Genomic DNA, 24758 nt, shown 5'->3' on the forward strand with positions numbered 1-24758 from the left:
AGTTACATTTGTAAGATCGGTAACTACATTACTTTACATGGCTTGAGGAACGCGCATTCCTGCGTTACTCAAGCCGTGCGATCATACAATCAGGGCAGCTTTATTGTTCATTCTTCTTCTTGCCTATATAATAAAACGATTTTAATAGCTTCAGGCTCCCACTTCTGCTTTTACTACCCAGGGCCTTACCAGGAAGCAAAGTTTTTTTCCATTTTCGGGCCGCGTAGGTATCTATCATGAAGCGCCGCGTAGCATGAACCGATGCACATTATAGTTCTGGCCGGGCGCCGGGCGCCCACTGCCTATGCTCTGCGGCTCTGCCCTCCTCGTCGGCGGAGTGATTCTCTGCTCCCTCCGCAGGTGCCGTGGGCGTGGACTCGGAGTGAGGGAGAAGAATTTTCTGTGAGGTGGCTGTCTGAGACTGAAAGGGAGCAGAGATTGGCAATCCCAGTGGTGGGTGGCGGACCTGGCGGTGCACAGGCAAGTGGCAGTCACACAGTGACAGACAACAAAGGAAGGTAAAGTCCACAGACTCCCCATGGTTAATTGACATTATTAACATTAAATAATTTATTTTAATAATCACAGCACAGCAGGTACTTATGGTATGGGTCTGTGTCAGAAGGGGGCACACTGTGGTCAATCTGGGGGCACACTGACTGTGGTCACTCTGGCATTGAAAGGAGGCACACTGTGGTCACTCTGGCATTAAAAGGGGGCACACTGTGGTAACTCTGGCATTGAAAGGGGGCACACTGTGGTCAATCTGGGGGCAAACTGACTGTGGTCACTCTGGTGTTGAAAGGGGGCACATGGTGGTCAATCTGGGGGCACACTGTGATCACTCTGGCATTAAAAGGGGGCACAATGGGGTCACTCTGGCATTGAAAGGGGGCACGCTGTGGTCACTCTGGCATTGAAAGGGGGCACACTGTGGTCACTCTGGCATTGAAAAGGGGCACGCTGTGGTCACTCTGGCATTGAAAGGGGGCACGCTGTGGTCACTCTGGCATTGAAAGGGGGCACGCTGTGGTCATATATATATACATATATATAAATAAAACAATAAATATTGTATTGTTTTTTTGTGCACTACAAATAAATATGCGCATTGGAATTTGTTCATATTTTTTTTCAAAAGTAAAGTAAAGTAATAAGTAGTGAAGTTACTTTTCAAATGCAGTAACTAGTAAAGTAATCTCATTACAATTTACAGAAGTAACTAGTAACTAGTTACATTTTTTGAGTAACTACCCCAACACTGACTGTGACATATCTCTACAGTCCTATACACTAATGGCTATTTCTACTGTAATTGTATGTTTTGTTTTTATATACCAATAAAACATATTGATTTTATCTTGTCTTTGAGCGACAATCTCTTATCAGGTACCATTAAAGTCCCCCTTCTTCCCACAGCCCTCTCTTATACATCAGCTGTATCTGATGTTTTCCAATATACCAGGGATGTAGGTACCATTGTATAACCTTATCTATTAATTAGTCCAACCCTCTAATGACACACCCTAAATCTTTAACATTAGGGAACCTATTGGAATGCATAGCGGCCATGTTGGAACGTATGGCGCATGTGCAGTAAGTTGTTCTAGTCCGTACGTCACTTCCGGTTACAGAATATGATAGGTAGCGGCATTCTGATAGAACACCAGAACTTCTTGCCGGAACCAAAGGCTTCCGCGTGCATGCCATTTACAACGCCAGAGCCCGCGAACCCAGGAGAAAGGCCGGGGAAACATGTCAGTAGGGATGCACCGATCCGATATTCGGATCGGATATCGGTGGCGATATGGCCATTTTAGATGGATCGGGGGATCGGTAACATTGACCGATCCACAGGCCGATGCATACTAGCACAATATGCCATTGTCTTGCAGTTTTTTGGGGGGTTTAAGGTATACAACCGCTTTAATTGTATCATGAGCTGTAGGTACCATATAACCATTTAGCAGCGGTTACTCAAGAGCCTCATGATTTTTTCAAGGGCTCCTTAACGGTAAAGAGTTTGAGAAAGGCTGTTTAGACACCTGTCAGTGGGGCAAGTGTCCCTCCCTAGCTGCTATTGCTGACCTTTTCTTCTGCTGATTCCAGGGCTCTAATGTGGATCCAATGGCTTCGATACATTTTGGGTCAATGACCTGAAGTAGGAATGCAGATCAGGACTTCTAATGTACTTTATCTGCTAACTATGGCAACTAACTAATGTAACTAGTACTAATGGCAAATGAGGTTTAACGTGGAGAAGTGTAAGGTTTTGCACTTGGGGACTAAAAACATAAAAGCACAATACACGTTAGGAGGGGAACCCTTGGGGGAATCAAAAATGGAGAAGGATCTGGGAGTCTTGGTTGATGATAGATTAGGCAATAGCATGCAATGTCAAGCGGCAGCTGCCAAAGCCAGCAGAATATTAGCATGCATAAAGAAAGGGATGTATTCCAGAGATAAAACTATAATCCTTCCACTTTATAAAACTCTGGTCCGACCACATCTGGAGTATTCTGTCCAGTTCTGGTCGCCAGTCCTCAGGAGGGATGTGTTGGAGCTGGAGAAAGTCCAGAGAAGGGCAACTAAACTAATTAGGGGATTGCAGGACCTTAATTATGAAGAGCGTCTGCAATCGCTTGATTTATTCTCCCTGGAAAAGATACACCTGAGAGGGGACATTATAGCAATTTATAAATATCTCAATGGGGATCTCAGCTTAGAAAAAAAACTGTTCGGTCTAATTGCATGAGGACTCGAGGGCATACAATGCGATTAGAGGAGAAGCGTTTTAACCTCAGGCTACGCAGGGAGTTCTTTACTGTTAGGGCTACAAGATTGTGGAATTCTCTACCACAAGAGGTGGTTTCTGCGGGTAGTATGGTGGCTTTCAAAAGACTCTAAAGCCCCGTACACACGTACCGATCGTCGGCCGACGGAACGTCCTACAAATGTTCGCGGCTGGTGTGTTTGTTGTTTGTCTGTTGAAAAGTGCTCCAAACTTGCCCAGGACATTTGTCTTCCGACAGAAAATGACGTCACTACGTTCCACGCACGTTCGCCGCTACAAAAGAGGAAGTGAGTGTTTGGCCGTGACCCTTCTGGGCATCTCGCGCTGATTTCGGTAGCATTTGTTTGGTTGACGACATTTCGCTATTTTCCGAGACATCGTTCGAGAATTTATTATGGCGACCGTGAATTCGTCCGTTGCTGTCGTTAGTGTTGGAGTTTTGGCTCTGAGACGACGTACGAGCAATAGGAAGAAGAAGCGGACCTCCTGGACGAAAAATTGGTTGCTTAACCGTGATCAATTTTCTCATATGTCCTTGCTGAGGGAGCTCCAGGAAAATAATCCTGATGACTTCAGGAATTATTTGAGGATGACGGATCCCATCTTTTACCGTCTTCTTGCCCTGGTGTCCCCCTATATTCTGAAGCAGGATACTTGTATGCGGCTTGCAATTACTCCTGAGCAAAGGTTAATTGCGACGTTGAGGTATCTTGCAACAGGGAGAAGCCTGCAGGATCTGAAGTTCACCACAGGCATCTCCCCCCAAGCTCTTGGAGTCATCATCCCTGAGACCTGCTCTGCCATCATCAAGGTCTTGCAGAAGGACTATATCAAGGTATGTTTGATTTTTTACATTACATTACATGTATTACTAGTTTCACCTGAATTATGATGTTTTTGGATGTACAGCAATTGACACAGGCCATTATTTGTAAACTACCCTCTGTCCGCATGCACATAGTAGTAAAGATGTAGATTATCTTTAACCATTTGTAAAATTACCCACTAACCACCCCACCATTCTCTCCTATGTGTCCCTAAACGCATTGCCTGTTAACAGTATTTTGAATTTGGGTCATTTTATTGCTTTCCCTCAAACAATTATTCCTTGGCCAATGTTTTAGTACCTAGTTAATGATTTATCTAAAATACATCAGTCCATCCATTCCCACCTATGATTCTGTATGTTTATGTAATGATGTTAAAACCTTCACTGACCACAAGCCCTAATTGATGTATAAATGCCCAGTTTTACTTACCCATCCCCCACCCACATGCTAAATCTCAAAGTCAGCATATACCAAAGCTCAAGTTCAGAGGTCTTCAAACTATGGCCCACCAGTTGTTCACGAACTTCAATTTCCATCATGCCTAGTCATGTCTGTGAATGTCAGAGAATTACAAGGCCTCATGGGATGTGTAGTTCTGCAACAGCTGGAGGGCCGTAGTTTGTAAATCTCAGCTCTAGCTGGTGAGTATAATGGGCCATACACACTAGAAGATTGTCAGAACAATTTATCCTTCCGATTTACCAAAACCAAATAATATGAGGTCCAACAAACACTTTCAAATCCTATGCAATCTGGTAGGCCCTTGCACTACATAGAAAAGTTAAATCTGCACGAAAAAGTCTTCAGAGAATCTTCTAGTGTGTATGGCCCTTTACAATATAAGAACAATAGGAGGTTGAAAAGAAATGTATGTAGATGTTACATCCCCATATCCAAACCTTTGCCTTCCTGTTGTATATTTTTTTAGCAAGTTGCATAAGCATTTAACAGACAACTGTGTGTGTAATTAATAATGTGATGTGTTCAAGCACTAATTTTATTTTATTTTTTTTTTTTTTTATTTTTTCCCCACAGTTTCCTTCAAACGCAGAGCAATGGCTGGAGATTTCTGATCAATTTCTGGAGAAGTGGAATTTTCCCAATTGTGGGGGTGCTATTGATGGGAAGCACGTCCGCATTGTCCCCCCTCCGAATTCCGGCACATTTTATTATAATTATAAAGGTTTTTTTAGTATAGTCATGCTAGCCATAGTTAATGCAAACTATGAGTTTATTTTTTTGGATATTGGCAAAAATGGCCGCAATTCGGATGGGGGAGTTATTGATCAGACGGAGTTCGCTCGTCGTCTAAAGAACGGCACTCTGAACCTGCCATCCAGGGAGCAAACTGTTGAGGGTATGAGCTTTGTGTTTATCGCAGATGAGGCTTTTGCGCTTGGGGAGCATCTCATGAAGCCCTACCCTCAGAGGAACCTCACCCCAGACCAAAGGATTTACAACTACCGGTTGTCCAGAGCTCGCAGAGTTGTGGAGAATGCCTTCGGGATAATGGCCAACCGATTCCGGATATTCCTGACGTCCATAAACCTGGCACTGTACAAAGTGGATAATGTGGTCTTGTGTTGCTGCATTTTGCACAACTTCCTACGCAGGAATGCACAAAATTATGTATTGCAGCAACTGGATACTGACCCTGCTATGCCAGGTACAAGTGGAGAGGCCCAACCTTCTAACCAAGTGGAGTCCATGACGTCAATGGAAGTTGGACGGTCAGCATTGGCATCACACAGGGCCCGTCAGATCCGCCAGGAATATCTGGACTATTTCGTGGGGAGAGGAGCTGTGTCCTGGCAGCAATCACTGTCACACACCCATTAATCTTGTTAAAGATTGGACACACAAGATAAATGTCAGAGATATATTATTTTTCAACACATTAAACAAAAATTGCAATGATTCTGTATTGTGGATTATAATCATTTGGGCACATATGCCAAACACAATTATTTGGGTTAATCATGTGTTATATATGTGTGACTTTGGAAGGGTTAATACATTCATCAGTGTGTTTCTTGACTGTAGTCTCTCACCAGCTGATCCAAAGTGATGATGGCCATGTGTTATTTTTTAGCCAGTGGTGTAAATACAAGGGCCTTCTGCACCCCACAAAATGTACACAAACCCTGTCACATTGAGAACTAGGTCACACCCAAGGTTCATCTAATGTCACCTTACATTGGTGTTCATTGTCCAGAAGTTGCCCATACTATATATTTCATATAATACATTAGGGTATTAACAAAGTACCTACACCTGTTATGTTGTGTTCATTTATGACATCCTTCTCACTGCCCACCAATGTTAGGATATGTCAGTGTTATGTGAAACTTGATCATTGTTCATCTCAAAGTGTTATATATATAGGTAATGGAAAGTGAACTAGAGCAACGAACAAGCAATACACTATAGATTACACTGATCTCCCTACACTGATTGCTACTGGCAATATCAATGCCATATTGAATCCTAGGACTGCTAGTACCTTGAGTGTTGAGTCACACTTATGCGATGCGGGAAGTCTGCGACTTTGCAGCCTTCCAGCATTGCATAAGGGTGACCCGCCACTTACTTTTTCCACAGGATTGTATTCCACAAGTGTTAAGCACTGTGCGATCCAATCCAGATACATCAGAAATAAAGGGTCATGTGCGACTTGTATGCGTGTTCAGTGCGAATGTAGCCATACAAAGTGTATGTCTCAATTCACACTGCACATCTGATGGCATGTAATATCGTAGCGCACTGCTCCTTTATTACATGCGATCAGATGTTCATGCGAAAATCAGCTATACAGTTTGTATGGCTCAATTCGCACTGCACTCGCACAAAAGTCGCACATGATGCATTTATTCAGCCGCATCAGGATAGGATCGCACAATCGTTCAAACTTGTGTGATCCGATCCTGTGTGAAATGTCAGATCGCACTGTGATATGCGTTAAAACTGGGGGTATCTTTAACATTTCATTGACACCTCCAGCAACTCGCATATGGCAGTGACCAAAATGCTTTCATTAACATGTAAATATGGGAATAGGACAGCCATCATACATTTAGTGCTTCTTTACACAGCTTTAGACCTCGACCCCCCAACTAAAGTCTAATAAAGAATTGAACACACATTGTTGAATGTAAAAACGTTTTAGTATCAAACATTCACAGGGTTAGGGTTAGGGTTAGGGTTAGGGTTAGGGTTAGGGTGTTGTAAAGTGCTTTTCCCAAACTTGGGTACACTCTTTAACATCTGAGTGTAATTAAAATGCCCTAAAACATTCTAAAAAAATTGTAACATCAGGAACATCCCAATACAAACATTAAAAACCTAGTAAAATTGTGGCTTAAAATTTGCCAATCATGTCCACAAAATTGCGCATTTTGATTTGTAATGCCGTTGCAGTCTCCTTTATTTGTTCCAGGTCTGCGCAGCATTGGAGAGCCTCACGGGTCAATTTGGCTAATGTGCAACTATGTAAAACATGGTCTGTAAAAATTAAAAAAAAATGAGTCAATGTGAATCACCTACATGAGGTCATAATAATAGAGAAACATTTGGTGTCCAGGTAATCTTAAATTCCTCTCGAGTTAATACCTACCCTGTTCTTATGCTCTTTTGCCCTAGGCTCTTCTTCTTCCTCCTGTCCTCCTCCGATGCTGTTGCTGATGATTCTGCCGGTCTCCTGAGCTTACTATATATTCATTAGGGGTGTGAACGCATGATGACGTCATTGTGAGGGCATGGTTGTAATGTATATATATTAAGATGCAGAGACCAGAGACGGGCAGAATGCACGGCAACAGCATTGGAGGAGGACAGGAGGAAGAAGAAGAGCCTAGGGCAAAAGAGCAGACAACATAAGAGCAGAAGATTGGACAGCAGAAGAGTGGAGAGGAGAAGATCCAAAGAGCAGAGTGGAGAAGACCGGATGAAGATATTTAAGAACATTTCATAAACGTCTCCTGTCGTTATTCACATACACTTCCATTTATGTGGTTAATGTGTAGGGGTACTATGTACCCCATACCCATTCACATAGTGATTGGGGTCTGGGATCTGGGGGCCACCCTTTGTTAAAGGTTGCTTCCAAAGTCCTAGGAACCCCCTGGCCGCATGACCCCCCAAAACCACCAGACAGGGTTGTGGGGATGAGGCTCTTGTCCTCCTCTACATGGGAGTAAGGTGCTTTTGGGTGTGCGGTGCAGAGGCCCCCTGGCCCAAAGCAACAAAACCCCCCCATGCTGAGGGCATGTGTCCTGCTGTGGTCCAGGGGGTGTTTGGTCCGCTTGCTCGTTCTCTTTCCTGGCCTGACAAGCTGCATGCTTGTATAAGGGTCTGGTAGGGGTTTTGGGGGTAACCCACGCTGTCTTTTTGTTGTGGGCATACCCTCAAACTCAATACCACACACAAAAGGCCTGGTTGTGAACTTGGGGGGACACCCACGGTGGGTTGTTCAATTTTTGGGTGTAGTTCCCCCTCAAAAATCTTCACAACGCAAGTGGCCCCGCAAGTCAGAGCATCCTGATCCGACTTACGGTGCGACTTCCATTCAAATAAAGAGGCTCCCATAGGGAACTAGTGTTGTAAATTGGAGGCTAAAAATAACACTGATAAAAATCATTCTGAAAAAACCTACGTGGGCACACAATTGGCTCTTGGACACTTGGTCCTGGTTCCTCCACAGTTTCGGAACTGGCTTCCATGCTGCTTGGCAAGTTGCCAGGAGATCGGGCTTCTGACCTGGCTGGGGATGCCACATCCTGGCATGATGCAACATCTGCAATGTAAATTTGTAAGGGAATACAAGAATATAAGGTTAAACAATCATTGCAAATACACATATTTCTATGATCCCACTACACAAAAATCTGTGCCTACCAACCTTCTTGTTGCTCTGGTGTCTCATCACTTGTTGGCTCCACCAGGATTATTTCCGGAATAATGTCTTCATCTACATAATACAAAACATTGGCCATATCATAAAAGTCACAAGAGGTACATTTGTTAGGACATGGTGCCCTGCTTGATAGCTCTTTTAGTAACAAATATGAAGACATGTACATGGTTATCTACGAAAAATATGGTACATTAATGTTTGACAGTGCATAGGAACCAATTACCTTTAGTGGAATCTGTGCCACCTTCTGTGCCCATGTCCTCATCTTGTTCGGCAACTGCCGATGGAGCTGCCAGACCTCTCCTCCTCCTTTCCCATAGTTTGGCACGGAGTTTACGTTTTTCTCCTATTTAAAGGTTTGAATAATAATCTGTGATTAATAGGAATGTTTGCTGAGAAGATTCGTGCAGGAAAGAACGTTCGTTGCAACACAATACATATATTTTTAACTATGGCTTCCTGACTTTTAATGTCATATACTAAAACATCAACAATAGATCGATCAAATCACGACATGACAACTAAAATGAGTAATCTAACTTTTTACATAGACATTATAATCTAGACATGTTAATACAACATACACAAAATTATAAAAAACATATTGCATGATTAAAAAAATAAAGAAAAAATAAAACTTACTTTTTTTCAAAATCGGATGGATTTGGGAAAGCTGATCCTGCTCACGGTGTTTGAGGTCAGACCACCGTTTCCGAATCTGATCTTTCGATCGCTCGACACCGAATTTTTTGACCAAACAGGCCACCACCTTGTCCATGATGCCATCTTTCCTGGCATTGGGCCGATCGTAATTTGCCAACTTTCCATCGTAATCCATTTTTTCTAAAATGGAGACCATCTCCACCATTTCTGGCTTTGACATGGGTGTAGCCCTTGATTTTCGGGTGGCCCAATCACTTCGGCCCCCACTAATTGAGCTCCCAGATTGTTGAGACATGGTTCCTAATTAAACAATGATTATTCCACTGCCTCAGGTGTGAGTGTCGCATGTAGGCCTGATCTTCGGCACGTACACACCCCTGCACAAGCCCGCCACTGGAGGAGGAGTTGACGCCTGCGCTGTATTTAAAGGACGCCAGATCGTTCGGCCGACGATTCGCTAGCGGACATATCGAGAGTTGGAGCACGATCGAGCGGCGAATCACGACTTTTCCCCACAAACAAAGGTACGACTCTTTTAATAGAAAGTGTGTGTTTTGGGCCCTATACAGCTTTTATTAGGAATATCTTTATTATGTGCCAAAATACATGCTATTTTAATATGTTTTGTGTTGTTTTGTGTCTTGCAGGCATATACTGTCCTGCAATATGGTGGACAATTTCACCACCCACAACTTTTTAATAAGTTTTATTGATGAGTTCAGGCAACTGCCCTGTTTGTGGCAAGTCAAGTCCGCAGATTATAAAAATCGAAAACTCAGAAAACAGGCCATGGAACATTTGGTGGCCTTCTACAAGCCCGTCTGTCCTGGGGCAAATTTTACTTATATCCGCAAAAAAATAAACAGTATTCGCACTGCCTACAGGCGGGAGTTAAAAAAAATAGAGGAGTCCACCCAGTCTGGAGCAGGGGCACGGAATGTATATGTACCACGGCTGTGGTACTTTGATAACATGCGGTTCCTGGCAGACACCATGGAATCCAGGCCGTCAATTTCAACACTGCCTTCTACTTCGGCAGAGGGCTCAGTGTCGGTAGATCCAAGCCAGGATGAGGATTTCCTGGAGGAGAGTTTTACTCAGGTATGGCATTTCACAATATATTGTCTGCTAAAATGTAATCATGTAACAAAATTATAAGCTAAACCATAATTGACCCTTTAGGTAAACGGGCATAGCAAGGGGTTGGCATGACAGGCAACCGCCAGGGGCGCAGGCCAAGGGGGGTGGGTCACAAAAACATTGGCATTGTTTTATTGTTTATTTTAACAATCCACTCAGCCTGCACACCCCAGAACCCCCAGTTTGCAGGCGGATTCATGCAGGTGTAAAACATTGAGAGCAGCTTCATGCAGGTGTAAAACATTGAGAGCTGCTTCATGCAGGTGTAAAACATTGAGAGCTGCTTCATGCAGGTGTAAAACATTGAGAGCAGCTTCATGCAGGTGTAAAACATTGAGAGCAGCTGAGCCAAAAGACCAGGAGACTGAGACTGCCTCTCACTGCATCCCCAGCACACCTCTGGTCTTACAAACACTGCTGCATCCCCAGCACACCTCTGGTCCTAACAAACACTGCTGTAGCCTCAGCATTCCTCTGGCTCAACCTTTTTTAATACAAAACTAACAGCTCCTGCAAATGATCCATCCATCCTTGCTTCCATGTCTCTGGTCTCTCACTCTGGGTCAGCAAGGCAGGTGGCTTCCTTATTCATGTTTCCCTGCACTGCTTCACCCTCAATGCCCTACATCAAGTCCTCTGCAAGTTCAGGCCCCTCTCTCTCTGCAACCCCCTCCTCTCTCTCTCACACCCCCTCTTTCTCTCCCTCTCTCTAGCTCTCAACCCTCTCTTTCTTTTTCACACCTGAGACAATGATTGCCCACTAGAGAGCTCTACACTGGGCAAACAAGGGGCAAATTAGAAACTTTTAATGCCCTTTAATTTTTTTTTGGGGGGGTGGGTTACAGTTTTACATTGATCTTGGGGGGGGGGGGGGTTGTTGCCAAATACAGCTCCTCAACAAGGGCACTGGAGACCCTAGATATGCCACTGTATGTAAAGTCTGCTATTTGTTCACAATAATATAACAAACATGCATTTTTATATACACTATAACATTCTAATCAATTGTTCATTTCATCAACAGGGAAGTGTCACTGAGGAGGAGCCAGGTTGCAGCCAGGAGCCTGGGGAGCCTGTGGAGCCTGAGGAGCCTGCGGAACTCTTTCCACCACCACCTCCTCCTGCCAAACGGAGGCAAAAGAGGAAGCACGTGGATGACATCACCGACGAGTTTATCCAGGAGGCCACCATAGCCCTACGTCGGAAACCGGAGGCCAATGAGTCCTTCGGGAATATGACTGCCAAAATCCTGGATAAGGTGGACCTCAGGCAGTGTCAGTATGCCAGAAAAATTATTCTGGATGTGCTGCAAAACGCAGAAAACGGCATACTTACTGAGCACAGCCACGCATGCCAGGAGCACCCGTGCCCTCCACCTCCACCTCCACCTCCACCTCCACCTCCACCTCCACAACACCCACCACCTCGCCAAATGCCACATGGCCAGTGGCAATATGGCCAGCAGGATCCAAACCTGCCCTCATGGCAACCTGATTTCAGTTACCAGCAACTTTAATTTTTGTAACCCCCTATTATTTATTTTACCCCTGTTTGCCAGTTTCTAGTTTAATTTTGTCCAAATGGACCTTTTTTATGTTTAGTTATACGGAAAGTATTGATGTTTGCTTTGTTTTTTTTTTGCTGAGATCCAAAAAATAAAGAAAATTTAAAATAAAAAATGGCCTATCTGAATTTGTTAACATGTTTAATATTGTGCATAACCTGAAAAATATGTTTTAGACATTAATTCATAAAAGAATAAAGGGTCATATCAATAGTTAGATCTTTGGTGTGAAAATACAAAAATAATGGTGAAGAGTTCAAATTATTTAATTCTAAAATTTGATAGAACAGATAGAATAGACAAACATTATCTTCATCATAACAGAACACATGCCTTTTTATTAGAAAAGTATGGCATTATGAGCAGCATCTTCCTTCTTCTCACATTTATCAAGATGAGCATGTGCTCCGCATTTCACCTATTTCTTGGACTTCCGCGAGCCGAAAGTTCTTTCTGAATAAAATGTTGAGTTTACTAGAGAAAATTCTTCCGGGAACTCATTTGGTTTGATCATGCGTGTTGGGATTTGTAGCTGTGTGTCGGCAGAATTGTGTACTGACAGGCGAACAATCGTCCGTTCTGGTGTCGGCATACAAATATTTTCATGTTTGCAAGAAAGACTTTTGTCCGCGGATTGTGCGCAGACATCTGTCGGAGGCACCATACTAACACGCGTACAATCGGCAGATCCTTCGTCCACCGACGTTTGTATGCCGACGATCGGTACGTGTGTACGGGCCTTTAGACGTACATCTCAAGAATCAGAACATTCAGGGCTATGTGAGATGATTACAGCCACACACACCTATACAGGATGAACTGGATGGACTATAGTCTTTATTCAACCCTTTACCTACTATGTAATTAGGGATGCACCGAAATTTCGGCCACCGAAATTTTCGGCCGAAAATGAGCCTATCCCATTTCGGCCGAAAATAGGTTAAAAGTGCCGAAATTAATGGCCGCCGTGAGGAAGGAGGAGGGCGCAGCGCAGGTTTGAAAAGTCCCTGATTCTCCCGTCCGTAGGATAGGAGAATCAGTCTTTTCAATTTGGCTGCAGCCGAGCGGAGCGTCTGTGACACCTCGTCTCTCACACAGCCCAGCAGCGAGCAGTTCTCACCCCTCCCAGACACGGACAGGAGAGGAGAAAGACTCACACAGCTCATCCTCCTCCCCCCTCCCACCCCAGGTTTTCTGTGTCTGCCCGGGGCCGCCCACTCTCCTATCTCGACGTATGTGCAGGACAGAGAGAGGGATGTGGGCGGGAAATATGAAGAACAGCAAGCAGCTACACATTCCAAGCCTCATGATACCTGAGCCATGATACCTGAGCCATGCAGCCTCTGCCTCGTCCTTGAATGAGTGAGCACTGCATTTACACTTTTCATTACACTGTCCCCATCTCCCTCCCTTGTCTCCCCTATCTGCCCCCCCCCCTTCTGTTCTTCCAAGTTCCATTGAGCACTTATGCAACCATAAAAAATTGACTGCTTTTTTTTATTTGTTTGATCATTATGCTGAGGCAGCTTACATATGGAATTAGTATTATGCAGCATGAGGGGTTAATGTATTGTCACTACTGCATTAGTGACCAACCAGTGGCAGTTAATTAACCCCTTTGTGCTGCATTAGTGCAACCAGTGGTAATTAACACTGATACTGGTTGCACTAATGCAGCATAAAGGGGTTAATTAACTGCCACTGGTCGGTCACTAATTCATCAGTGACCAGCAGTGGCAATACATTAACCGTTACCTCATGCTGCATAATACAAATACCATTGGTAATTAAATTAACCTCTTGCCAACCCATCACAGTACATATACTGTGACAGGGTGGGAGCGACAGGTGTACGTCGCTGCCTGTTTTTGGTGTATGCCCCTCTTCTATCTGTTAAAATTTTTTTGGGGAAAAAGTCATTTTCGGTTTCGGTTTCGGTTTTCGGCCAAAGGCATCCTGCATTTTCGGTTTCGGTTTCGGCCCAAAATTTTCATTTCGGTGCATCCCTATATGTAATGTAACTAGTTTCAGGACATTGAAGAATAAAGCCAAGAAATCTGCATTTTCAAAAGTTAGGCAAAGACGGCCCACATACTCCCCCAGCAAATGTTTCTGTCAATCCATTATAGATCGTCTTCTCATTAGCAACATAACAATTTCAATGCTTTGTAAATTAGGTGGCTGCAAACAAGAGACTCAAATCTCCCGTGTAACCCTAGCCTAACAAACCTTTGAGTCAATCTCCGATTATTCAGTCTACTGAATTTCAAATTACAGGAGAGCTAATTACAGAAATGACCCCCAGCCAGGCCCAGACAGACCGAGTCCCAGCAATTGGAAGTCAAATGGTTGTTGTGTCTCTCCAAGGAGATTGCATCAAGCTGCCCACATCTCCAACCCAACCACAGGCCAAGCACCAAACACTGAATATTATCCTCAATGTAAACCCCCAGCTGTGATATACAAGCTCCTGAGCTTCTGCACACAACAAACGGCACCATGGTAACATCATCACTGAAACACCGTACCATGCTACATATGGAAGAGCTTTTTCTATACCCTGATAACATACCTTTCCAAAATACAGTATGCAAAAAAATAAAAAAGTGAATTGCTTTGGAACTCTATGGGGCTGCCTTTCATAACCTTGAAACTCTGGAGGAACCCATGAAGACACTATTATCTACTAGGAACCCCTGTGAAAACCTATAGCCACAGTTCATGATATACAAGGCTGCGTCACACCTGACCTAAGTGTCTTCGGTCATTTTGCAGGCTTCCATGCTGCGTCACACCTGACCTAAGCGTCTTCGGTCATTTTGCAGGCTTCTTTCTGTAGCTTGGAGCTACAAAACTCTCAGGTGTGAATAAGGCCTTTGTGTAATCAGTAAATTGTACATACAGGAACAAATACAATAAAAATGTTGCTGTAATTAGGAATTTGGCACCCAGAATGCATCATTTCATGGCATCCCCTTATTTTACAAATGTATTTTCAACAATAATCATACAAAGAAATTAGTTATAATAATAATTACCAGAAAAGTAACATACTGTGAAAATTGTAGTGTCCCTTTAAGGCTGGCCATACACAAAGTTATACAGAGTAGATAGCAGAATTGCCCGCTGTGGCCCGGCCAGCTGTCAAAATACCCATAAAGGGGTAGCACCTGACTTGAGGCAAGCCAGGCTCCTTTGACTGAAGGATGTCAGGCCAGAGGCTGCCCACAGGGCCACCCATTAACCACTTAAGCCCTGGAAGATTTTACCCCCTTCCTGACCAGGGCCTATTTTGCGATTCGGCACTGCGTGACTTTAACGGACAATTGCGCAGTCGTGCGACGCTGTACCTAAACTAATTTGGCGTCCTTTTTTTCCCACAAACAGAGCTTTCTTTTGGTGGTATTTGATCACCTGTGCGATTTTTTTGATCATGCGCTATAAACAAAAAAAGAGCGTTTGCAAAAATAACAATACATTTTTCACATTTTTTTTATATGAAATTCCCCAAAAAAAATGTAAAAATCTAAATTTTTTAACATTTTAGGCCAATTTTTTTTTACCATATGTTTAGTAAAAAAAAATCGCAAAAAGCGTATTTTGATTGGTTTGCACAAAAGTTATTGCGTTTACTAACAAAGGGAAAGATTTTTGTCATTTTTGTTGTTTTTTTTTTTTTAACGCGTAATGGCGGCGATCTGCGATTTTTTTTTGCGAGACTGCGACATTGGGGCGGACAGATCGGACCCTTGACTGACATTTGACACTTTAGGGGTTACCAGTGACATTACTACAGTAATCAGTGCTATACATATGCACTGTTACTGTAAAAATGACACTGGCAGTGAAGGGGTTAACTTTTTTTTTGAGAAGGAGGGGTTAAGTGTGTCCCTAGGGGCGTGTTTCTAACTGTGATTGGCTGTGGCTTGATGTGTAAGAACAGTGATCAACGGTCCTACATAGTAGAAACATTTGATCACCATTCTTACACAGGGAGAACTGACAGGCGGCTTTGTTTACACTAGCCGCCTGCCTTTCTCCCAGTGTAACGGTCGATCGCGAGTGCCCGGCAGACATCGGGTCCGCCGGGCACACGCGCGGGGGGGTCCGTGACTGAGCGGGAGCGCGCATTCGGCAGCGCTCGCTCCCAAATCCCTTACAGGCTAGCGACGTAGCCCTACGTCGCTCTGCCTGTGAGGGGCTGACTGCCGACGTAAATAGTCGTGCAGCAGTTGGCAAGTGGTTAAAGTGGCAGTAAACTGTACCAACAAAAAAAGGGCCCCAGGGTGGTTTAAGTCATAATGTGATAGTATACACTACATACTAGTACATTATGACAGACTTACCTGAAAACAAAGCCCTCCAGCAGCCCCCTGTCACAGGTCATAGTGCTTCCATCTTCACCAGGTCTTCCCTCCTGGGTTCACGGGCTTCCGCCCTATCAATGGCTGAGCCGCGATGATGTCAGTCCCACGCGTGCATGGCACAGGAATGGTACAGGTATGCTGTTCCTTCAGAGTGACATCACAGGCTGCTACTTCGAGTAAATATCTGGTAAATGGTGCGTACTGGTATCTACTGTAGCTACAGGAAGGCCTTATTATAGGCCTACCTATAGGTAAAGATCAACCCAGTGGATTTACTACCGCTTTAAGCAAATTTCCACTGGTTTCAAGTAGAACCCTTTTAATATGTGCAAACTGTATGGCCAGTTTACCACAAGAGGCCAGCTGACAAGGGCCTTCTTACATTAGGGTTCTAATAGAAGGTACATCTCTGACATTGATGGTCAGTATAGAAGTGCCCCCTTATATTGGATGCCAGTGGAAAATCGCCTCCTAACATTGCTAGTCAGTGTACAGCAGGTGGGAGATAGAGACCAACCATTGCTAACAGATCAAGGGACCCTTAGCAACCTCTGGAGGAACGCTGAGAAAGCCTGATATAGACTTTACACTAGTCTGCAATCTTTTGCACTGCATACACAAAAGTATAATATAATCTTAGATCTTCAGACTATTAAAAACAGTTCATTTCTGTGTAACTTCAAGCTGGCAACAGGAGGACTTAGCTTATTTATATCATTTCAGCCACATAAGCAGAGGAATAAACAGAAAAAATTAAAGCAGAACTCTGGACAAATGCATTTTCCACACTGCATGGGTTAACTGCTTGTTTTGTTCTAGGGGAGGGGACAGCCGCGATATACTTACCCGAGCCGCCGATCCTCCCCGCACAAGAGTGGTCTAGCACCCCAGCAGTCTTGAAAATTGACTGTTTCTGACATCAGCACACTCAGAGAATGCTCCATAGACAGGAACAGTCCACTGCTGGACTGCAGGGGAGTGCGGTTTTCTGGAGGATCAGCAGATCAGGTGAGTATGAACGATGCAATGCATACTAGCTCATTATGTGTTTGTCTTTCAGGTGTTTGTTGTTTTTTTTTTTAATTTCTGAGGTTTACAACCTCTTTAAGGACACGGGGGGGGGGGGTTAGGGGGAGGCGGTTTGCAGTTTACAGAAGTGTACTGGGAAGGACTGTTAGGTGCAGGACTATTGTTACTCCCGGACCGATCTATTGTCCACACACCTAATCAAGTCCAACTAAGGGACAGTCCACGTGGTGTTAGGCCCTATCCTTACAGGAGTACTCCCTAGGGATTCAGTATTGGATGCATCCTCTGCAGGTCCATTCACACCACCAGGCATCCATACCGACCTTCATGTCGATATATGCCTGGCGATGTGCATAATCATCATATAGACAAATGCCTACCAGCTGGGTTTAGTGCTTCATCACTACACTAGTAGATCTGTGAGCCATCCCAGCTCACTATATTGGCTAATTCTGTTGTATATGTTGTATGCTCTAGTCCTTTATATATGCTGGGTGCCACTTTTTAACATTTTTAATGTGTTATTATGCAGTGTGTCCTGTATCACCCCTGTATTTTTATTCTTGCACAGGCACAAGTGCCTAAATAAAATGACATTTTTTTCACTATACTGATTGGCAGCAGTGTCCTTAGTTGGTTTCCAGTGGCTGTGCCCCGCTCTGGCTGGACACACCACAAAACTTTTTTCTCAAGTATTCTTCTGCACTAGCAGTGTTTTTATATAGACAGGTATCTACTACTGGATTTTTTACCTATTTAGATAATAGATACACTTTATAATCCTTTATAGGACCTATAAATAAAGCCACAATAAAAAGTAACATTTTATCAACCTATGAAAAACATACATTGCTACAAATATTCAGCTAAGCAAAAGAGAATCCAGTCCAATAGTAAGGCTCCTTTCACACAATCAATCCAATCAGATCTACCTGTAAGTTTTTCAGGTGGATCTAAATGGAAGCTTCATATTAGTTGGGAAGACAGATGTAGACAGACATGTATATGTTTACATCTGATTATAAGTTCATCTAGGTCTGAAAAAAATAAAATGGAAAAGATTTCCGTCTTTTTCAATTTTTTTGGCCATAAATGTAATGGATTAGAGATCGTCCCCAGCCCATGAACCTAAATTGGACAAAACTGAACAAACCCAGCTTTCACAAAGGCTACATTCACACCTGAGCGTAGCGTTTTTCGCGCGTTTTTACCGCGATTTTACCGCGATTTTTGCGGCGTTTTTTACCGCGATTTTACCGCGATTTTTACCGCGATTTTTGTGCAGGCGTTTTTAGATTGAATAGAGATCAATGGAAAACGCCTGTAATCTGCCCAAAAAGAAGCTCATGTACTTTTTTGAGCGTTGGGCGTTTTGTAAACAGCGTCAAAACGCTCAGATGTGAACAGGGGCCATTGAAATGAATAGGATTTGTCTTGTTGGGTGTTTTGAGAGCTGATCCTAGAGCAGAAAAACGCCCCAAAAACGCCCCAAAACGCCTAGATGTGAACGGAGCCAAAAGGGACATCTGTAGTGTTTGGCCTTGATTCAGCTGGGGATCTGTTCACGGATCCTCGATTCAGCAGGGGATCTGTTCACGGATCCTCGATTCAGCAGGGGATCTGTTCACGGATCCTGGATTCAGCAGGGGATCTGTTCAAGGATCCTCGATTCAGCAGGGGATCTGTTCACGGATCCTCGATTCAGCAGGGGATCTGTTCATGGATCCTCGATTCAGCAGGGGATCTGTTCAAGGATCCTCGATTCAGCAGGGGATCTGTTCACGGATCCTCGATTCAGCAGGGGATCTGTTCACGGATCCTCGATTCAGCAGGGGATCTGTTCAAGGATCCTCGATTCAGCAGGGGATCTGTTCACAGATCCTCTGCAGATGGGAACAGACATGGCTGGTGTGAAAAGGCCTTGTATTATTAACCACCTCCCACCCGGCCACTGCACATATACGGCCGGGTGGGAGTCTTGTCCTGATCGGACGTTCCGGAACGTCCTTCAGAAGGAGCGAGATCGCGCCGCCACGGGCACACGCAGCGGCGCGATCTCGATGTGCCTGTGTCCCTCGGACACAGAGCAACAAGATGCGGCAGGAGGGCCCTCTGATTGGCCCTCCTGATCACATGATGGCTGTGTCCAATCACAGCCGTCATGCAATGTAAATACAGCCGTTGTAACGGCTTCGATCTCTTCTACTCCTAACAGATCCTGTCAGTGAGGAGAAGGAGAGGATCAATACTGTAGCCGGGGGGATCAGTGAGTATTTCTAAGTACTCACTGATCACAGGGGGGGTCTGTGCTAGTAATCAGAACATTGATTACCAGTGCAGCCCTGGGGGGGGGGGGGTGCCACTAGAGCCACCAGGGATGCCCACCCATGACCACCAGGAATGGCAAACAGGGCTCAGAGAGCCTGCCAGTGGTGCCCTCCTATCAGTGCTGCCCACCAATTCCATATATCAGTGCTGCCCACCATTGCTCGTTATTGCCATCTATCAGTGCCGCCCACCAGTGCCCATTATTGCCCACCAGTGCTGCCTATCAGTGCCCCCCATCAGTGCCGATCAGTGCCGCCCATCAGTGCCGATCAGTGCCACCTATCAGTGCCGCCGATCAGTGCTGCCTATCAGTGCCGCCTATCAGTGCCCACCAATGCTGCATATCAGTGCTATCTATCAGTGCCACATATCAGTGCCCATCAGTGCTGCATATCAGTGCTACCTATCAGTGCCCATCAGTGCTGCATATCAGTGCCACCCCATCAGTGTCTCCTCATCAGTGCCTGTGAGTGCGGTGTCATCAGTGCTCATCAGTGCAGGAAAAAATGTATCTATTTACAAAATTTTATAACCTAAACAAAAAAACTTTTTTTTTTTTCAAACTTTTCGGTCTTTTTTTATTTGTGCACCAAAAAAGAAAAAACCTGGCGGTGATCAAATACCACCAAAAGAAAGCTCTATTTGTGGGGAACAAATGACACAAATTTGGTTTAGGTACAATGTTGCATGACCGCGCAATTGTCATTCAAAATGCAACAGCGCTAAAAGCTGAAAATTGGTCTGGGAAGGAAGGGGGTTTAAGTGCCCAGTATTGAGGTAGTTAAAGTGGTTCTAAAGGCTTGAGGTTTTTTACTTTCATGCATTCGTCATGCTGGCGGGTGTCAAAACATCGAATGGGTGATCCGATCGGGTCAATCTGAAAAAAACACACAGGCGGAATTGATCCGCTGATGTGAAAGGGGCCTAAAGGGCCATACACACTATAAGATTTTCTGAAGACTTTTTCCTTCAGATTTACCTTTTCTATGTAGTGCAAGGGCCTGCCGGATTGCATACAAATTGAAAGTGTTTAGGTTTGACCTCCTATTATATGGTTTTGGTAAATCTAAAGGAAAAAGTCTTCAGAAAATCTTATAGTGTGTATGGCCCATTAGTCTCCTTTCACACATGTGGAGTGGACTGTTCATTTCATCAGTTCAGTCACGTTTTTTCAAACAAAAAAGGAAGACTTTTTTATGAGTTTTTCAGCAGTTTACATCTGTTTCTCATTAGATGCTCCTCTGTTTTTTTACATCCATTACCAATGCAAAAATTAACCGTTTGTCCATTTATATCCGTTTTTCAACTGTTCTGTTTTTTTAACGGGACAAAAATACGTATTTGATCTGTTTCAAAAAACAGATATTGACGGGTGTTGAATTAAATTGATGTAAGACCCTGTTCACACTGGGGCAACTTGTCAGGTGACCTGGTCGCCTGACAAGTCGCCGTGGGTCGCCTGCCATAGATTAGCACAGGACCCGTTCTAATAGGAGCGACACAAGTCGCTCCAACTTAGAAAAAGGGTCCGGAGCTTCTTTGGGGCGACCCGGAGCGACCTGCATTGACTTCAATGATATGAAGTCCGTGCCGGCCGCTCCGAGGTCGCGGTGCGAGCTGCGCACCGCGATTACACAGGTCGCCCCGGCAAAGTCGGGTCGCACCAGTGTGAACGGGTTCTAAATTGATTTGTTTACATCTGTTTTTCCATAGAGATGCATTTTTTCATCTGCCAACAGATGTATGAAAAATGGCCAAACAGAATGTGTGAAAGGGACCTATAGAGTAGATTTATGTCCCGGTTCACACTGGTGTGATGTGGGAAACCCTGCGATTCAGTGCCGATTCCTGCATCGCACACTTATTCACAATGAGATCTGGAAATCGCTGGGGGTGTCAATGTAAAGTTTGTGACACCCCCAGATCCATTTGCAGATTGCAGTGTGAACTGCGAATGGTGCAGGAATCAGATCCCATAGGTGTGAAAACCCATGTGATACAATTCCAGGGCGGACCAAAAAAAGTGCCCTGCACCATTTTAATGTGAATCGATTTCAGCCATACAGTTTGTGTTGCTGAAATCGCATTGCACAGACATCACATGTGATCTGCACAGCAATGTGCTGCAAATTAAATGCGATGTCTGTCATCGCACAAGTGTGATCCCAGACACAATGGTTTCCTTTTGGGCAATTCTGACAAAAATAGAACGTAAAAAGTTTTAAATTTTTGTTGTCACAGCAACTTAACTGTACAACTAAATACATGAAAATCCCGATCACACATGAATCTACATGGAGAGGTGATCCCGATCATACAGTTCTATAGAGAGATCTGGATCTACATGGAGAGGTGATCCCGATCACACATATCTATACAGAGACCTGGATCTACATGGAAAGGTGATCCTGATCATACAGTTCTATACAGAGACCTGGATCTACATGGAGAGGTGATCCCGATCACACATATCTATACAGAGATCTGGATCTACATGGATAGGTGATCCTGACCATACAAATCTATACAGAGATCTGGATCTATGTGGAGAGGTGATCCTCATCACACAGATCTATAGAGACCTGGATCTACATAGAAAGGTGATCCCGATCATACAGATCTATACAGAGACCTGGATCTACATGGAAAGGTGATCCCGATCACACAGATCTATACAGAGACCTGGATCTACATGGAAAGGTGATCCCGATCACACAGATCTATACAGAGACCCGGATCTACATGGAGAGGTGATCCCGATCACACAGATCTATACAGAGACCTGGATCTACATGGAAAAGTGATCCTGATCATACAGATCTATACAGAGATCTGGATCTACATGGATAGGTGATCCTGACCATACAGATCTATACAGAGATCTGGATCTATGTGGAGAGGTGATCCTCATCACACAGATCTATAGAGACCTGGATCTACATGGAGAGGTGATCCTCATCACACAGATCTATAGAGACCTGGATCTACATGGAAAGGTGATCCCGATCACACAGATCTATACAGAGACCTGGATATATATGTGGTCTGTATGTAGTGTCAGTACTGTAGTGTATACACAGTGACCCTGGAGAGCTCCCCGATCACACAAACACACAGTCACACACAGAGGATCCCAGCCTTCTCCTAAAGCGCAGTGCTGCCCTCCCCAGCTCCTAGGACACAATGCACGCCCCTGGCTGTCATCTATTCCCCCAGTGGGGACCTCTCTTTCCCCGGCCATCCATATAGAAGGCTGGCAGCCCTCACCTCCAGTGTGTAGTTCTGGCTCATCCTGCCGTAGCTCTCCCAGGCCTCCACACGGGCCCTCTCGTCCATATTAAGACTGCTGCACAGTTCCTCATAGCGCTGACGGAGCTGCTCCTCTCCGTGCTGGCTATTCCCATCTTCATCCTCTTCTTTAATCATCTTCAGGCCTTTCCTCTATTCCGGTTCAGTCTACAGATCACACAGTTTCCAGGCTGACACTGCGTAGCCATTTAAATGGACTGTGATTGACAGCTACACGCGGCCATTCACAGCTGGAGATACGTCAAAGCTGTATCTAGGACGCATAGGCTGTGTACAGCTCTACGCAAACTACGTATTATCGCCACTACAGGCGACGGGGACATAGGGCAGGGCCTCTTTTGCAAAGGTCGCTCTGTGATTGGAGGGTTCTATTAAAGCTAATGCACCTATTGGCCAGGTTGGCTCACGCGCCCCGTGTTTGGATGGGTGTATTTCGTTGTGCGTAGTCTAGTTGTCATAAATATATGTACAGTAGGGCGGGCCGCGCCTTCCTGTAATTCGCCAATGGGCGAGAAAGCCCAGCGTTCTATTCGGCTGCCAAGCCAGTCAGGATACGGAGAGCAGTGTAGAGCCACGCCTCTTCTCTCCCTCACAGCACTGTACAGTAGCGGGGAGGGTGTCCGTATGACTATCTCCACTCCATTCCCCTCATGAATGCTCCGGTAAAATAGAAAGCAATCCCACCACAAGGGGTTAACCCTTTCACCGCCAGAGACTTTTATGCACACGTGCCTGGCAGGAAGGTTTCATAAAACCCCCAAATCGTTTTATATATTTTCTGAAAGCAGACACCCTGGAGAATAAAGTAGTGCTAATTTCTATTCTTATGTCACATCATAATAACACAAATGTACAATTTCAGTAAAGTTAGTTTTTAGGACACACAAATGCAATAAGTTAGCCATATTCTTTGTATAATATAAGAGATGAGGCTGCACTGAGTACATAGATACCCAACGTGTCAAACATTAACCACTTGCCTACTGGGCACTTTCACCCCCTTCCTGCCCAGGCCAATTTTCAGCTTTCAGCGCTCTCACGCTTTGACTGACAATTGCGCGGTCATGCTACACTGTACCCATATGACATTTTTATCATTTTTTTTTCACACAAATAGAGCTTTCTTTTGGTGGTATTTAATCACCTCTGGGTTTTTTATTTCTTACAAAAGAAAAGAAAAAAAGACAGAAAATTTTGAAAAAAAAAAGTTTTTCTTATTTTCTGTGAGTAAATTTTGAAAATAAATACATTTTTCTCCTTCACTGATGTGCACTGATGAGGCGGCACTGATGGGCACTGATAGGCTGCACTGATGGGCACTGATGAGGTGGCACTTATGGGCACTGATGAGGTGGCACTGATGAGGAGGTACTAATATGCCGCACTGATAGGCGGCACTGATAGGTGGCACTGCTGGGCACTGAGAGGTGGCAGTGCTGGGCACTGAGAGGCAGCACTGATGGGCGGCACTGATGGGCACTGAGAGGCGGCACTGATGGGCACTGAGAAGCGGCACTGATGGGCACTGACGGGTGGCACTGATCAGCACTGATGGGCAGCACCATCAGTGCCCACACTCAGTGCCCATAGTGCTGCTAGTCAGTGCCCATCAGTGCCTAGATGAGCAAGCACTGATGGGCACTGACTGGCAGCACTATGGGCACTGACTGTGGGCACTGATGGCGGACACTTGTGGCATTTTTTTCCCCTCTTCTGTAATCAGGGCACTGGTGATCAGTGCCCTGATTACATTCCTTTGTGTCCCCTTACCGGTGATCTGCTCTCCTCTTCCTCACACTGCAGTCTCCGTGTGAGGAAGAGA

The 24758-nt window shown here is 44.6% G+C and overlaps 1 protein-coding gene across 1 annotated transcript in view; it reads right to left on the reverse strand.

The window, feature by feature from the left end:
- The window catches only part of RBL2 (RB transcriptional corepressor like 2), a 172251-nt gene extending 148995 nt beyond the window's left edge, over window positions 1-23256 (reverse strand). Inside the window, exon 1 of the mRNA XM_082270915.1 lies at window positions 22895-23256. Within this exon, the coding sequence (XP_082127041.1) occupies window positions 22895-23053 (159 nt within the window). The 5' untranslated portion in view covers window positions 23054-23256. The remainder of the gene's footprint in view (window positions 1-22894) is intronic.
- Window positions 23257-24758: the final 1502 nt, after the last annotated feature.

Source organism: Pelophylax lessonae (assembly GCF_965119305.1).
Source record: "Pelophylax lessonae genome assembly, chromosome: 10".
Classification (NCBI taxonomy): Eukaryota; Metazoa; Chordata; class Amphibia; order Anura; family Ranidae; genus Pelophylax; species Pelophylax lessonae.